The sequence below is a fragment of the Eptesicus fuscus genome, chromosome 22 (genome assembly GCF_027574615.1).
Source record: "Eptesicus fuscus isolate TK198812 chromosome 22, DD_ASM_mEF_20220401, whole genome shotgun sequence".
Classification (NCBI taxonomy): domain Eukaryota; kingdom Metazoa; phylum Chordata; class Mammalia; order Chiroptera; family Vespertilionidae; genus Eptesicus; species Eptesicus fuscus.
In genome coordinates, this window is record NC_072494.1 from 23,866,832 (window position 1) to 23,884,192 (window position 17,361).

At 53.3% G+C, this 17,361-nt stretch overlaps 1 protein-coding gene across 1 annotated transcript in view; it reads left to right on the top strand.

Moving 5' to 3' along the window:
* Positions 1–16,999, top strand: part of KIAA1614 (KIAA1614 ortholog) — a 35,481-nt gene extending 18,482 nt beyond the window's left edge. The window contains exons 6-11 of the mRNA XM_028152120.2: positions 3,201–4,741; positions 6,607–6,733; positions 8,420–8,675; positions 11,573–11,700; positions 13,410–13,594; positions 16,806–16,999. Of these exons, the coding sequence (XP_028007921.2) occupies positions 3,201–4,741; positions 6,607–6,733; positions 8,420–8,675; positions 11,573–11,700; positions 13,410–13,594; positions 16,806–16,999 (2,431 nt within the window). The remainder of the gene's footprint in view (positions 1–3,200; positions 4,742–6,606; positions 6,734–8,419; positions 8,676–11,572; positions 11,701–13,409; positions 13,595–16,805) is intronic.
* Positions 17,000–17,361: the final 362 nt, after the last annotated feature.

Here is a 17,361-nt window from a genome sequence, read left to right on the forward strand (position 1 = left end):
GGGAGTTAGCCCCGGAACACCCACTGGAGACCCTTATCAGGCCGTTGGTTATGGGATCTGTAGAGGAGGAGAGAGGTCAGAACTGCAGATTTGGGTATTACCCTGTTTTCATGATGCTGGAGCTGTGGGTGAGCCTGAGTGCATCAAGGATGGAGAGATGGGAAAGAAACAAGTTCAAGGACATTCAGACCAGCACTTCACATATGTGGCTGCTCCCTGAGTGACACCCTGTCACCATCATTGTGACTGTTCCATGTACGGTGCACTGCAAGGAACCACTTACATGTGGAGTTCTGGGCCTGAGATGAGACTGCAGGCCATGTCAGATTGCACCAGGCCTGAGCAGGACCCTCTCTGTGGCTGACAAGGCCTGTGGCTTCCATGGCATGGTGGGCATGCTGGGCCTGCCAGTTTTCATCACCACTAGAGGAAATGAGGATTCTCAGTGGAACTGGACCACATGCTCTTTGATGGAGGATGCTGAGCCCACTCATGAAAGGGTGAGGACCTTCACAGCACCATTGAGATGACTCCAGCATGAGCAGAGGGCTGTGGCCTGCCTCTGTGTTCAGTGTCAGTGTGACCCTTAGGAGAGGGGCTCAGGAGACCCCATACCCTGGCAACAGGTGCCAAACAGGCTACCCTTTTATTTCCACATTTTGTGCCTTGTCTTCCTCTGGCTGGAGAGCACTAGTTATGAAGGCGCATGGCTTCTCTGAAGCAACCTAACTATTCTCTGCATGTATGTGGGGCCCAGAGCCTTAGACTTCCATGGAACCCTCCTGTTTCACTTTCCATAGGTATATAGGTTGGGTTGGGTAGCCTCACATAGGCAAGTCTATTTGCAGAATATACTTGACTGCGTAAATGTACTCGTGCATGCTTCCTCTTCCCTGAATCGTGTCAGCAGCTCACAACAACCCAATCACTGACCTTAAAGTAGGTTCTCCTCTGCCAGCCTGTCCCCTGGCCGTAGAAATGCTATCGAAAAGCAAGGTGACCCACTTTAGCAGCTGCTGTGTCCAGAAAGGAATTACTTTGACTTGGCAGCACTGGTGAATCCTCGGAGGGTAGAGCTGAAAATCAACGCCAGATGGCTTGCTACAGATGCTTTTAAAGGTTATGCTTGTCAAATCACCCTGGAGAGCCATGCTGAGTTAACATGGAGATGCCACATAGGCCCTGGGCCTTGGTTAGATGCAGGAGCCTCACTACACCCCAGCCCAGAGGCATCACTCCTCCCAAAGAGCAGTGAAAGGTGATGGAAGAGTGGGGGCAAGCAGAGCCATCCCCAGAAGGCCTTTGTATCCTAGGTCTAGTGGAGACGGCTGGGGCAGCCGGAACAGACAGACAGGCTTTGCCAGGAGGTGAAGAGGTAGCAGTAGCTGCATTCCCTGGAAACACATCAGCATTGATATCAAGCAGCTCCTGGAAATACACGCTCTTGCCGTTTGGGGGACAGATACACCTAGACTGTTGGTCTAATCTCAGGAGGGTAAACATGTCAGCAAGATGCAGGACCTGGGAGGTGACACCGTAAGTGCCATTTCCTGTGTCAGACAGAAAGTGGCTGTGTTAAAACTGTAGAGCTTGTGTGGGATGTATTGAGAGTGTGGTTAGGACAGCATTGTTATAGGAAGTAGGCTATAGAAGATGGCCTTCCCATCCTTCCCATAGGCCATTCAGCCCAGGTTCTGAGCCTGACAGAATCCCCTCCGAGGATGAATACTGAGGTATCTGCTGGCTGAGAAGCTTAGCAGGGTGGGATTTGCTCACTGCCGAAGTGCCTTGTTTGCTCTGCGCTTGTCTTCCAAATCCTCATGGCACCTTTCTGGACTGGCCCAGCACTGGTGGAGGCCTCTGGGTTTTAATACTTGAGTTGAAGGTGCCTTATGTGATTAAGCTCTCCTTCAGTTCTCCTTTGGGAACAAAAATATTATTTCTATCTTTGGCATGAATTCCAGGGTGACTCAATTCACCATCTTGTATTAAAAGTTAAGGTCAGCCCAACCTGCATGGCTCAGTGGTTGAGCATCGACCCATGAACCAGGAGGTTAAGGTTCAGTTCCCAGTCAGGACACATGCCCAGGGTGCAGGCTCGATCCCCAGTGCGGGGCATGCAGGAGACAGCCGATCAATGATTCTCTCTCATCACTGATGTTTCTATCTCTCTCTCCTTCTCCCTTCCTCTCTGAAATCAATAAAATTTATTTAAAAAAATAAAATAAAAGTTAAGGTCAGTGATGTGGCTGGCAGGACCTGGATCCCTTTTTAGATGTGATTGTCCCACAGCCCCTTCCTCAGGTCCTGACAGCCTAAAGTGATCCAGGTGTAGGTGGGTCCTCAGGGAGGGAGAAGTATGGTACTTACTCACCGGGCCTCTGACAGAAAAATGGGTCCATTCACACAGTGGTCTGAAAGTCAGGTAACCTGGCTCCAGGGCGCCCTGGTGTGAGATCAGACTTGACCACCAGGCACAGTGTCTCCCAGAGCACAGGTTGGTGACAGAATGGGGAGACTTTTCCTAGCACAGTAATTCTCATCACAACTTTTCAGGATGCGTGCGCTTGAGGGGCTGAGGTGGGACAGGTACAAGGAAGGGGTGTGGGAACAGATAAGAGGGAGCATCTGGAGCATCAGCCTCGCTCTGTCTAAATGTTGTCTAAGCAAGATGATTGGGAACCCAGAGGGAGAGCAAGAAACCCTAACTTCTGGTCCCACACAGTCTCTGTAGAGACGTAAAATGTACTCTTCCCATTAAATCTTTATAGCAAATACAGTACTGCCACAAGTCATCACTACCACATGCCATGATGGCCGGGCTCATGTGCGCGCACACACACACACACACACATGCACACACACACACACGCACACACACACACACACACACACACGCACATCACGCACACCACGCTGGAGGACTTTGGTGTCATCTTTCTGTACAATCCTGAGTTTAATAATGTTTCATCTTAACTCATGCTGAGCTGGCAACAGAGGGAAATGCACAATAAAGAAGGTCCTGTGGATGTTGTTTAGCGCTATGTCTCAGGCTCTGGATGGGCTTGTGAGCTACTCTGGTTTGCTGCCTGACTCCCCAGGAACCTGATTTGGGGTAACTTTGGGGTTGTAGTTGCCACGGAGTACCCCAGGCTACCTTCCTCCTCCCTTCTGTGACCGTGCTTCTGTCTCCCCATCAGGGATAGCAGGAGAAACCCAGCCCTGGACCGGAGGATGCCCTTTGCCTGCAGAGACAACCTCCACAACGGGAGCACGAGTGACTCCTCCAGCGGGGAGTCCAGCAGCGGGCAGTGGCCGAAGCGGGGCCCCTCCCCGTCTCGCGTCCGCTTCGAGGATGAGTCTGCCCGAGAGGCCGAGTCCCGCTACCTGGACCGGCTGCAGCAGCGCCAGCGCCAGGTGCTGAGCCCTGCGCTGCAGATGGCAGAGCAGGGCCCCCTGCGCTCCAAGCCAGAGCTCGCAGACTACATCGCCGGGGGCCTCCTGCGCAGGGACGCGAGCGAACGGACTCTGCACAGGCTTGTGGGCCACCTGGACCGGAGAGCCTTCCCGGAGTGGCCGCCCACACGGGACATCGAGAGGACCTGCCGAGCCTGCGGCAGTTGCATCGAGGACCTACGCCCTGCCCTTGGGAAGGCAGCCCCGGACCCCAAGGTCCTCCAGGAGCACAAGGCTGCCTGTGGGCTGGAGGGAGTGTTGGCAGAGCCCCTTAGCTGTTGGGGTTTGAGCGCCCCCTTCAGGCCCCTCCCCGCCGAGCAAGGGCCCCGCACCGAATGGATCCGGGAGACACATATTGGAGACTCTGTGCGCCCCGAGGAGGTGGACTCCGCCCTGGACAGCACGGACACCTCAGACAGCTGCAGGACCGACAGCGAAGAGGCCGGGACCTCTCAACCCCTCAGAGCCCGTGGCCCCCGACTGCGGGGCTCCAGGCCTCGTGGAGGCCACAGGTGGTTCCGGAAGGCGGAAAGGGAGACACCTGAGAGCCCTCCGGCCCCGCACAACCTGCCTGGGGTTGATCTCCTGAAGTTTTCAGATGAAGTGAAAGAAGGCAGAGGACACACACCGGAGGGGACTCTGTTCCCCAGAGAAAACCCTTTCTCCAAGCCTCCTGTGCAGGAACCTGAGAGGGCCTCCCTGGGGCCCCAAGGGGAGTTGCGACCAGGACTGGGAAACCACTGGGCTCCCTCTGTGGATTCCTCGGCTCTGTGGGGAAAGGCCTGTGCCCCGGCCTCCTTCATGAAGCTGGCACCCTTGGGGCCAGGCATACAAGACCAGGTTATAGAAAGCCACAAATCTCTGGAAACCATCCCCCTGCAACAGAGCCATGCTGAGCCCTCTGCCCTACACCAGGCCCAGCAGCCAACTTCTTCCCTTTCCTCAGAGGGCTGGGTGCCAACTCCTCCTTCTTCCAGGAAAACCACTTCACCTGCACCTCACAGGAAGGCACCCCGCAGGCCCGGTGACCAGGGAGAATGTGTGGGCATCCGCCGGCCTCCTTCAGGAAGTGTAGTTCCCAGGACCTGTGAGCTCAGCCCCCCACAGACACAGCCCTGCAACCACCAAGGCAGGCACCCACTGCTGGGCCTCTCCACCAACAACTGCAACAACAGCGTGCCTGGGGGGCTGAGGGAGTCCCCGGGGGGCGCCATCCTCGAGGGCAGGGTGGAGAAGGGCACCAGCAGCCAGGAGCCTGAGGCACCCCTGGAGAACTGCAGAGATGGTAAGGTGGCCCCAGTCTGGGGCAGTCCTAGAGCTGAGGCCAAGTCTGTGGTCTCACACATCCTTCTCTTACTGCCCACCTTCATAGGTTACGTAGTCACACACCATTCCTAGGAGCCCCCAGATCAATGGCAGGTGTCAGAGAAGCTAGCGGAGTCTGTGGGCTGGGTGCAGGGTTCAACGTCAGCCTGGAGGCGGGTTAACAACTCCCCTGGGGAGGCAGAGCATGGGAAAGTGGTGCTGAAGCCTCTGACCTCTGGGAATCCTGAGGGGTGTGTAGAAGAAGGTCCAAGCTAAGTGGCTGCTGGAGTCCTGGGCTGCAAGGAAATTTTACCATCAGCAGAGCTAGGAGAGGCAGCAGCTCTAGGATTTACTGTTTGCTTAGAGTAGTAAATGCTAAAATGCCCCTTCAATGTCTTCATTTCATTCATTCAGTATCGTTTGAGTACCTGTTACATGCCAGGCACTGTTCTAGACACTGTGGGGAATGAATGCAGTAAGTGAATTAATTCAGCAGCAGTCCTGCCCTTGAGACCTTCCGTGGCCAGGCACAGACATTCTGTCCAGAGCAGCGGTTGCCAACCGGTGGTCTGTGAAGTCCAAAAGGTTGGCGACCACTGGTTTAAGGAAACCTTTGGAGCAGCAGTTGCCAACCAGTGGTCCTCAGACCACTGGTGGTCTGTGAGGTCTGAAAGGTTGGTGACCGCTGGTCCAGAGGACACAGTGACCAGCAAGCAAAGCTCTTACAAGGAGTGCTGGGGTTGCTCTCTGGCACCTGAGCCCTCCCAGACCCTGGCCCTGCTGGGCAGACTGGTGTGTTTCAGCAGGCAAAGGATGTAGGATATCACCTCTGCCCTTGGAAGGGGTCCACATAATGTGGGCAAATCCTGGGCATCAGCAGCCTTAGCTCTGATCCCTGATGTTGTGAGCTAAGGTGAGCACCTCAGCCACTTACTTTTAGGCAGAAGACACAAGCCCACCCCACACAGCCTGCTTTAATGTGCCCACAGCTCTGGCAGCCCTGGGCCTGGGCTGGCTCAGGAGGGTTGGAGGGCTTGGACACAATGGAGGAGGAGCGGGCAGACAGATGACAGGCCATACTGACCTTACTGAGGATGTGGATGCCAAGACTCACCGCACCCTGGGTGCTGGCCACCCCTGCACTGCACACAGACATACACTTTCCCTCTTCCTCCCTTGCTCACATGAACCTTGAGGAAACGGGCCCCACCTTGAACTAAGGTGTGGTTTCCTTCCCTGGTGGGCTCTAGGCTGGCTGCCCTTAACCACTTCCTGTGGGTCTTCTATTCTGAGAGCTGCTGACCTTTTTGGGCAGCCAACCTTCTCCTCCTCAGGGCCTGGAGCAGAGGCCCAGGTGAGGCTCCTCTTCTCATTATCCAGGAGGTCCTGGGCATGTCACTGAACCCCTCTACACTCCAGGCTCCTCCACTGTAATCTGAGGGTAATAATAGAACCTGTCTCCTAGGAACCCATGAAATAATCTCTGGGGAGGGTTTAACTCATTGCCCAGCACATTCCAGATGCCTCAGGAATACAAAATATTCCCCTGTTCTCAACTATGTCTCTTGATAAAGGAGGGACATGACTTACCACAAGCAGTCCCTTCATTTAACAGGCATTAATTAATCAGCTACTGTGTACCAGTATTGTGCCGGAGGAAATGGGGTAACAGCAATAAATAAGGCCCTGTCCCTGTTTTGTGGGTCTCACCATTGCCTCTCCAGCTTTCTCCTGCTCTCCTGCCTCTGGGTTGGGACTGTCCCCTCCCCTGTGGGATGGGTCAGTGAAATGGGAGGGATGCTGTGGTTGTTGCAGGAGGAATCCATGACTTTCTCACCTCCGCAGGTGTTGGCACCATCAGCTCCATGGGTGTTACCTTCTCCCTGGCCTTAGAAGAGCCAGAGTCCAGCCAGGAACCAGAGGGAGGCCTGCAGAGGACAGAGTCAAGTTCTGAAGGGCTTGTGTCATCCCAGTGAGTGACAGGAGCAAGAGTGAGCCCTGCCCCTAGGAGGTGGGGGGTGGGAGGTGCTAAGTGAAGAAAGAACCCCCCTGGAGTGGTAGCATGACTGACCTCACTGCGCCCAAGTCCTTGGAGGGTTCCCAGACTTACATCTAACCATGGCACCCCATGCTCCTCTCCCAAACATTTCCAATCTAATGTGCTTGATTATTTATTCACCAAACATTCATTGAATGGCCTCAAGCTCCAGGTGCTGTGCTAGGCACAGCTGGCCAGCCAGCCTCAGCCCTCAAGGTGCCCCAGGTTGGGACAGCCTGTCTGAGAGGACTTGTTCCTCGCTCTGGGCTTGCAGACAACCAGATGCTGAGGAGAGAGCTCAGCATTCACATTGCCATTCTCTCTTTAGGGTGTTGTCTGAGTCCTTGTTCTGGGGAGCCACCCTGTAGCCAGGGCCGCCTCTTCTCTGCTATGCATCATTCATGGTGACATATGACCCAAGGCTTCACGTGCCACTGAAAGCCAAGTCTCCATCTCCAGCCCTGTGTGCTCCCAAACTCCAGACTTGTGCATCCAGTTTCCCCCGATATGTCCACCTGGGTGTCTGAGAGCCTAGCTGAATTCTTGATCGCTCCGACCAAAACTGCTTCCCCCAGGGCCTCTTCCCAGTGAACACAGAACCACTCCACAGTGCTCACTCCCAGATCTGGGCATCATCTTAGCTGCCTCATTTCCCTTCTCTCCGACTCCAACCCACTGGCCAGTCCTCTCCAGCCCCAGGCCCACCTGTGTTGCATTTCTCCTGGTCTAAGCTGCCTTACATCTTTCTGTGCAACTCTAATAGCCCTGCTGCTCTCTGCCTTCCCTCTTGCCCCCTCTAGTTCCTTCTCTACACAATAGTCAAAGGTATCTTTTGAAAACTTTAATTCAATGATGTCATTTCTCTTACTTAAAACCCATCATGTTTTTCCTTTAGCTTGGAATAGAATTCAAACCTCTTACGTTGGTTTATGTGTTCAGTGTAATCTGCCTGTCTGACCTCACCTGCTTCTGGTCCCTTGCTCATGATGATATCCAAGTCCTAGTGGCCTGGCCCTGCTATGTTCTTGAATGCACCAAGCCCCTTCCTGCTCTCGAGCTTTGTTGCCGGCTTTTTTTCTCCCTGGAGCTCTCATTTCTGGGCTTGATGGGACTGACTTCTTCTTGCCATTTAACTTTCAGTTTAAATGTCATCTCCTCAGAGAGGCCTTCCCTGGCCACCCTGTCTCTCTCTGCTTCACCCTACTCAGCAGTCACTGATGGTTTCTCTCCTTTATTTCCTAGTCTGCTGTTATCAGCTCCCAAGAATAAGAACCTTGTCTGTCTGCTTATCACTATCACTTACCCAAGTCATTTGCCACATGTCCCAGTGCTTACGAGAGGCCTAGAAGAGGTTCTTAAGAAATAGTGAATGAGCAAATGAATGAATGAATGACTGGGTAAACCCACTGTTGAGTGTGATACCAAGGGTCTTGTATGAGCTGTTCTTTCTAAAAGCTACCGTGCAGGATCCCACTCAGCCTTTCTTTCTGCAGCCTGCCTGTCTGTTCCTCCACAAGGCGTGGTACTGGCTCAAGTGGGACCCACAGAACCCTAAGGAGAAGTCTGCCCTCGCTTCCACAGCCCTATTCCCCCAACCTCATGTCCACCCTTGCATTTCAGAGACCTACCAGGGGTCAGTGCAGGACCTGGCCCGCCCTCAGCTGCCCCTTCTGACAGGAACAAGAAAGCCAGCAGCAGCAGCACTACCCTGGGGCTGAAAAAGTTCTTCTTGGCCTTGGGCCAGGGCACACGGCCCAAGTTGGGCAAGTCCCGCAGCTGCAGTGTGGAGCAGCTGCAGCCCCCTGCACCTGGTCCAGCTTCACACACCAGCATCCCCAAAGTGAAGAGAGCCCCATCGTTACAATCGCTGCATCTGGTGAGTCCGAAGGGCCCACACAAGAGCTGTGTGAGGCAGGTGGTGGTGTAGGCACCATTAGAACAAAAGGTGAAAGTAGAAATGAAGTGCTGAGGAGGCTAAGGTGGAGAAGAGGAGGCTCCTGCCTCCCCACAGTTGGTCTCTGAGACTTGGGTCCCCAGGACACAGTATGGTAGCAGCATCGCACACTTCCCCTCCAGCTTTCCAGTATGGACTCATCCTAAACACCTTCCTCTCCCCCTCCCTCAACTCTGTCACCTCTGCCAAGACCTGGAGTCTACTGCCTGGTCATTCTAGAACCTCAAGTCTAGCACAAATCACTTCCTGGATTACCTCAAGGACCTCCAGACTGGCATTCCTGCCTGTCTTTCTCCACTGGCTTCCAGAGTGGTCCTTCTGATATGCAAATCTGGCTTGCCATTCCCTTCCTTCATATAGGCTATTGGTCCCTTACCACTCCCAGGATAAAGTTCAGGCCACTTGACAATGCCAGAGGGTTTCTGTGATCTGACTGCTTTCACCTCTCAATACTCTCCTTCTAACACTCATCCCAGTTGTCCTTGACCTTGAAGTTCTGTCATGAAGGCCACACCTGTCTGACTTTCAGCCTTCATCTTTCTTTTCTCCCACCTTCTCTACCTGTTAACGTCTTCTCATCCAAGGACACTTCAGCCATTGCATCCTCCAGGAAGCCACTTCCTACCCTTCCTTGCTCTATGTTTGTATCTCATTCTGGGCTACCCTCCTTGGTGGAACTTGCACATAGTGTTTTAACTGATTTTTGTTTGTCTCTCCTCACTGGAGTGTGACTTCTTTGAGGGAACACAGTTCATCTTTATATCCCCAATATTTAGTACAATGGTGAATATAGTAGACATAATGCACAGTGAGTGAGTGGATGCAGGGCAGCCTGCTGAATTCTCCCTCCCCATGTGCTGGAGGGTAAACCAACAGCAGCTCACTGACTCAGCTAGGTTTCTGAAAACCCTGTTCTGTTCCAGGTGTTTCCAGGTATTATGTTTGTTCTTCTAGTCTCTGCTCCCCTCCCTGGGCGGAAGGAAGCAGGTGATTATGGTTTGCCGTACTGGAGCCTTTTATTTTCAGACTGAATGAAAATTTCATTTCAGTCTGGCTACAGGAACACTACCTGGTACGTGGTTGGCATTCAATAAGTATTTGCTGGATGAATGAATGGAAGGCAAAAACAGAAACAAAACAGCCTTATATAAGCTGGGAAGAGGATCCGAGAGTGACACCATGCTCCAGGAATTCACTTTCCCCATGAAGTTAGATTTGTCCCCTGTATATCTGAGCCAGGGCACCTGGTGTGTTGCCCTCAGAGCTCTGGCCTCTGTAAAGCCCTCTAGGGAAGTGACAACGATGTTAGTGTAGTAGAGGTGTTGTCAGCAATGTAAGCCGAGTGGATGAAGAGAGAGAGCAAGCTGGTGAGAAAGGGCGGACTGAGTAGTAGAAAGAAATGTGCAAGAACTGGAAAAAGAGGATAAAAGAAGAACCCATCTGTCTCACCCAGAACTATTCATGACATAGCTCAGGGCGAATGACTTCCTGTTAGACTGTTGTGCCGCCAGGTGCGGGATAAGGGGCAGGGGGGGCGGGGTGGTGGATGCTGCAGCAGCTTGGTTTCCATTTTACCCACCTGAGTGGGCAGCGGCCCTGTTCTCTCACCCGCCCCCTCCTGATGCTCCCACATCCACCAGTGGCTGTGGCTCTTTACCTTTAAACCTGCATCTGGAAGGCTCTCCTCAGGAAACGCCTGCTTGTCCTTCAGGTCTGAGTTAACATGACTTCTCCCAGGAAGCCTTCTTGAACTCTGATATAAATCAGCTCCAACCCCCTAGTCAATTTCTTGATAATATGCCTTATTTCTCTAGAGCATGGATTCCAAATGTAATACATGCCTGTAACATTTGTTTTAAAGTCTGCTTCTCCCTACCATTCCTACCCCCCACCTTCCGAATGGGCTTCTCACTGGGTCGATTTCCAGAACACAGATCAGATTTTGTAACTCTTCAGATGAGCATCACTCAGGGGCTCTTTAGCAGGCCATCCGAGGTCCTTCCAGGGCTGGCCCCTTGCTCCAACCCACCTCCCTTCACCTCTGCAGCCTAGCCACCAGACCATGAGTATGACCCAGAGCCGACCATATTTTCCCTCGTTTCTCCACGTCTTCACACCTGCTGTTTCTCCTGCCTGGAGCACTCTGCCCCTGTTTTCACCTCCCGAGTTCCTGCCTCAAGCCTCACTCGGGGATCAGCTCCTCTGAGTGTCCCCAGACCTCTTAAGCTACACGAAGTCCCTTTCTGCTTCCTTGCACATCGTCTGCACTTTCAACCGAGCACTTCCTACTGCATTTAGGGCTTTTAACTTACCTGTGCCCACCCCACACCCACCACTGGGGGGAGTCCTCAAGGGACTGTTGTCTTTCCCATCTTTTTATTCACAATGGTTTAAGGTGCACACTTAGATTAAAAATTTTGAATGTAACTGATCATAAAAAGGATAGATATACTAAAGAATCGCAAAAACACTAAGATTTTAACTCTAAAGTTGTGTTTGTTATTCTATAATTAATTTTCACTTTTTTTCTTAACAAGAAAATTAATTTTCTTAGTAAGTGTGGTAATTAGTGTTACAGTACTAAGTTATTTCAGCCAAGAAAACCCAAAACCTGGAAGCTTCAGATCATATCACCTGTGTAGACCCATCTACTTGAGTAAATTATGGTGATTCCTGTTGAGCACTTTGAAGTAGTGACAAAAACTCCTACTGTTACTTTGAGAGAGGGCCCTGAGGTTCAGGGTTGGGGTCAAGTCTGGGACTGTCAACCCCTTGCCAGGTGGCTTTTCTCACCTGCAATATTGGATCTTTACCACTAGGTGTCATCCTCTCACCAACGTCGGAAAGCTGCCTCCTTTCAGAACCTCCATTCTCTGCTGAGTGGCAAGGTGGACCGGTCCAGCCTGTACCTGGTAGGGGAGCCAGGGGACCACAGTGAATCTGGCAGGTAAGAGTGAGCAAGTGAACAAGTGGTTTGGAGGACAAACTAAGAATGGACAATGGAGCTATAAGCTTAACTTCTTGCCTCAGCAGCATGGCCCTGAATGGGATCCCGTTAAAGAGAAAAGGAGGCCAATTCTCTGAGCCTCAGGTGCCACAGGAGTCTTGGAACCCGCACCTCATGTGCAGTTGACCTTTGAGAAGGTGTGGGGTGCTGAAAGGGGTGGAGTTGGGAGGTTTGATTCCTCCATCCCTCTGTTGTCTGATGACATCTTGAAATCAGAATGTTCAGAGAGCTTCCTTAGCTCAGCTAAAGATCAAATTAAAGATCCAGAGACAGGGACCTCAAAAGAGGCCCTTGACCTATGACCCTGGCTGGAGAAGGCCCTTGACCTGTGACCCTCTAGGTTAGCTGCTCTTACCTGGAGTTCTATGGAGGGACTTCAGGGTGTCCATTAACTCCTGGAAATCCTATCTAATAAAAGAGTAATATGCAAATTGCTGCACAGCTGCCACATCCACAAGCCACGCCCACCAGCCAATCAGAAGCGAGTATGCAAATTAACCCAACCAAGATGGCTGCAGCCATGGAGAGAGCAGGAGGCTTGGGTTTCCCTGGCAATGGAGGAAGCCAAGCTTTCCGCCTGCCCTGGCCTGCCTTAGCCTCCGCTTAAGGCTACAAAGTTTCAATTATAGAAGATAAATAAATCCCAGATACCAGGGCCTCTGCTTGGGTCACTGGGGGGTGTGGCCGGCCTGCAAACCATCACAGGCCCCTCATCCAGGCTGCCCCATGCCCCAAGGGAACCCCCACACTGATCTGGGACACCCTTCAGGGCAAATCAGCCAGCCCCCACCCAGGCACCAGGCTTCTATCCTATCTAATCCTCCTATCTAATAAAAGAATAATATGCAAATTGAACATCACTGCAACACACAAGATGGCTGCCCCCATGTGGTCAAAGATGACTGACCCCATGTGGACACAAGATGGCTGCCACAAGATGGCCAGCAGGGGAGGGTAGTTAGGAGGGACCAGGCCTGCAAGGGAGGGCAGTTGGGGGGCGATCAAGCCTGCAGGGGAGGGCAATTAGGGGTGACCAGGCCAGCAGAGGAGGGAAGTTGGGGGTGACCGGGCCTTCAGGGAAGGGCAGTTGGGGGGGACCCAGGCCTACAGGGGAGAGCAGTTCGGGGGACCAGGCCTGCAGGGAAGGGCAGTTAGGGGCAAAAAGGCTGGCAGGGGAGCAGTTAGGCATCAATCAGGCTGGCAGGGGAGTGGTTAGGGGCAATCAGGAAGGCAGGCAGGCGAGCGGTTGGGAGCCAGCAGTCCTGGATTGTGAGAGGGATGTCCGACTGCCCATTTAGGCCCGATCCAGGTAGGCATCGGGCCTAAACGGGCAGTCGGACATCCCTTGAGGGGTCTCAGATTGGAGAGGGTGCAGGCTGGGCCTCTAGTTTTATATAAAATTACAGCTTTCATCAGGTTCTCAGAGAATTCTCTGCACCTGAAAAGGTTAAAAACTTTGCTCATGGGCCGGGGCTTCTGCTGCAGCGGCAGGCTTAGGAGCTTCAGACGGGTGTGCCCGTCTCAGCCCCAGCAGGCTCTTCATGCTGGAGCCCCAGCCGTCAGTGGAGAGGCAAATCTTCTTTAAGCCAAGGGGCTGGAGCCCAGTGCCAGCCCTCGTTGCCCTCACTCTGTCTCCGCTCTCCATGCAGGTTAGCCAAGGCCCTACCCCGGCGTGCGCTCAGCGTAGAGGATGTGGGTGCCCCCAGCCTGGCCCGCACAGTGGGCCGCGTGGTGGAGGTGTTCCCAGACGGCACCAGTCAGCTGCAGCTGCAACGCTCCCCAGAGGGCACTTTTGGTTTCTGCGTGGCCTCCGGGAATGGGCGCCGGGACTCAGGTATGCTCCCTCTGCTTTCTGGGCCCCACAGCCCTGGTACCTTAGCAAACCACACTGGTGGTCAGAGGTTTTTTTCTGGTCTTTGGCTGAGCAGTGGAGCTCTGGGCTCAGAGAACCTCTTATCAAAAGGACTAGAGTTCTGCCCACAGGGGCTGCGGGAGGGAGTAGCTATTGGCAGGCCTGACCCCACTGTCCCTCTGCTGTCTGATGACATTCTTAAAATCAGAATCTTGAAGGCCAACTTTTCACTGGGGAGCCAGAGGGAGACTGTTTGTGCTTGCCAGTTCTCAGAGGCAGTCCCTTTGATGTGGCCGATGTGTTTAAATGGTCCCCTCCTCCAGCTGCTGAGTGTGTCTGGGCACGCGGAATGTGCCTGCCTGCCTGTGCATCCAGGTCCCTCCCTCAGAGCTGGCTCCTGAGGGTTAGGTTCTCAGGCATCCTGGCTCCCAGACCCTGGCAGGGGTGGTGGGGGGGGGGGCGGGGGGGGGGGAGTTTGAAGGAGCATTCAGTGGCGCACAGAGAAAAGTGCCTGGTGCTTTTCTTCACTTTCCTCTTCAGAAAGAGAATGTACTTGGGGAGCAGAATTCCAGATGGGAACTGGCATCATCTGTCAGTGTGAGATCATGTACAACCAAGCATGTACTCTGCCCCCCCTTCCCATACTCCCCAAAAGTCCCTTTAGGCCCCTCTGCAGGCAGTGGGAGCCCCTCCCCAATCACCTGTCATGGAGTTCTGATGGGCAGGGGTCTGTAATCACCAAGGGCTCCTTGGACTCTGCCCTGGGCCACTCTCCCAGGCTCCCTCACCTGGTTGGTGAGAGCTCTTCCCTGTCCTGCCCAGGTGGTGTCCTGCCTCTACTGCTGCAGCTAGCCTTCGGATGTCACAGAGATCCCCATGCATGCGGAACAGGGCCTCCAGGCCACAAGCCGTCCTCCCGCAGCCAAGAGTCCTTTTTCCTGGGCCTCAGAGACGCTGTGGGCTGGGGTTGGTTTGCAATCCTTCCTAACGAGTCAAGATGCTGGTGTTAACTTGCTGGCTACCACATCCAATTCTATACAAGCATGAGAGAATAGCAGGCTTTGCCTTCTGCTTCTAATGCAGCATAAAGAGCATGCATCCTTAACAAAGGCCGTATCCGGCAGCCAATAAATGCATACAATAGCAGTCTCTCTGTCATATTTTTGTCATGACTTTCAGTTGTAAAACCTACCCCAGAGTCTCCCCCAAGTGGCTGGCGTGACATCAGTGTCTGGTCTGACTCTGGCTGCATTCTTTTGGGTTTTCTCAACACTCCCCACCTCACATCCTGCTGTATAGCAGCCATTTCTACAGGCTCCACCCCTCCCCATTTTACCTGCCTTTTTCCAACATGCAGACAGGCCAGCAAACAGTTCAAACACCCAGATGGAAGAGGTAGAAGATAGGGCCTGTGAGACAGAAGCCTGTGCAATCAAGATGACAGATGTATCTTGTTGGAGGGAGACAGCCTCTCAGGAAAGGCTAAGGGTGGCTGAGAAGCACCGTAAGGGGCTCCCCAACTCAGCCCAGGGACAGGGAACTTGACAAAAGATTGGATTTGCTAAACCCAGAGCTCCAAACCTTCAGGTGCCTCAGAGGAGATTTCAATGTACATTCAAACCCAAATTTCACAGGGTGGGCTCTGAAAAGCTTGATGGTTGGGGCCAGAAGCTGGGATGCATGGATCAGAGAGATGACTTCCCACTGGTCCAAGACGTGTTAAATGGCTTTAGGTCAGAGACTGAGGAACCGGGCAAGTTGCCCTTTCGTGTCCCTTCTAAGGAAGCTGGTTCCAGGAAGAGGAGGTGGGGAGTGATGCACAGGCAGCTGTTCAGTGTGGAGGGAGCCAGCTGAGCCTGGGCTGGCAGCAGGGAGGAGGGTGTTGAGGCCTCGATAAGTCTGTCCTCCCCCACCCCCCATGAATTCTGCCAGTGTCAATCATACCCTCTGGCCCTCCAGTGACCTGGGCTGGTGCTCTCAGACACCTGTGTTCACCACATTCCCTGGAAGAGCCTGCTCCTCTAATCCCTCAGGTGGAAGCAGCTGAAGGGGTTTGAAAGGTTTTCAGCAGAATTTTTGGTGAGAGGGGCACCCGCCGCCAGGCTCTCCTGCACGGTGTGGCCAGGAGGGGCGAGGGTCACCCGGCCTACCCAGCCCTGAGGCCCCACAGAGCCTGTCCCACCAACGTGGGTTCCCCGAGTCAGACCCAGGGAAGGAGTGGGTTCTCCCAAGGCTCCCAATGCACTTTGGAGACCTCGGAATGGTCATACTGGCCAGGCAGGGCCTCTCGGGGGCGGTGGGGGGGAGGGTGTGTGTGAAGAAGGGAAAAGGGAGCCACCATGTCTGTAAATACGGGGGTAGGATTTTTATGTTTCTGGGCCTTTGCCCAGAGGAATCCGAGTTCCAAGTGAGGACTATACCCGAGGAAGACTGGGGCCAGGGCTAGCCCTAGACAATACCAGGAAGCAAGCCAGGCTTGGACCGGGCCTCAGCTACTTCAGTGATGCCTTATCCCCACTCTGGCGACTTGAGGGCAGCCATGGAGTTGGTTTGTGAGTGCCATTTAGCACAGTGCCGGACACGTCGTAGGTCATTTTCCTTATTTTTAAACATTATTTTCCTATTCTACAATCAAAGCTCATCTCAGAAAAAGCTAAGATTAGCTCATTCACACTGGGGTACATGTGAATCATTACAGCTGAAAGCATTATTTGCACTAGGGCTGTGGTCGGCAAACTGCGGTTCGCGAGCCACATGCGGCTCTTTGGCCCCTTGAGTGTGGCTCTTCCACAAAAGACCACAGCCTGGGCGAGTCTGTTTTGAAGAAGTGGCGTTAGAAGAAGTTTAAGTCTAAAAAATTTGGCTCTCAAAAGAAATTTCAATCGTTGTACTGTTGATATTTGGCTCTGTTGACTAATGAGTTTGCCGACCACTGCACTAGGGCATTTTAAAAGAGGGGATGGAGAAATGAAGTTATACTATATCTCTATATAAAGTAGTTGTGATTTTGAGTGGGAATAATGAGGGGGTGTGTGTGTGTGTGCAGAAGTGCCCTGTAAGAGCACCTGTCCCTGCCCCTGTACCCCCCCCCCCAAAAAAAAAAACCACAAAAAAACCAGCACCCACCTGGTCAGCATGTCAGAGATGCATGTCTTTAATATCACTTGTTAAGTTCTCCTGTTTTCCTTTGCAGGCTTCTACGTGCAGGAGATGGCTGATGCAAGTACAGCCAAGCTGTACTCGGGGCTGCTGGGGGTGGGGGATGAGATCCTCGAGGTGAACGGGGCCAAGGTTGCAGGGCTGGGATTGGCTCACATTAAGGAGCTCCTGACCCATGCAGAGAGCTTGTCACTCCGTGTGCTGAGGCAGAGGCCTATCCCACGGTGACTCAGAGGTGCTCTGGGCCTCAATGTCACTCCCTCAGAAGCCATGAAGCGCCCTGGGGGGGCGGGGGGGGCGGGGCGGAGTGACTGGGAATGCACTGCACGAAGCTACTTGGAAGAGCAGGGTGGCGAGAGGGAAGGAGCCTACTTGGATATTTTGTTTAAGGATGTAATTTGTGCAAAACAAGGAGAAGAAAATATGGGTGCCCGGGCCTGGGGTGGTGTCAACAGCTTCCTGCCCTTTGTTGGCAGGGGGAGGAAAGAGATTCATGGAATCATTCAATTGGTCCCTGAGCATCGCCTCACCTTCAGGTCCCATCCCACTCCACTCCTTGTCAAGGGCTCCTGCAGCTTCCAACACTCCCG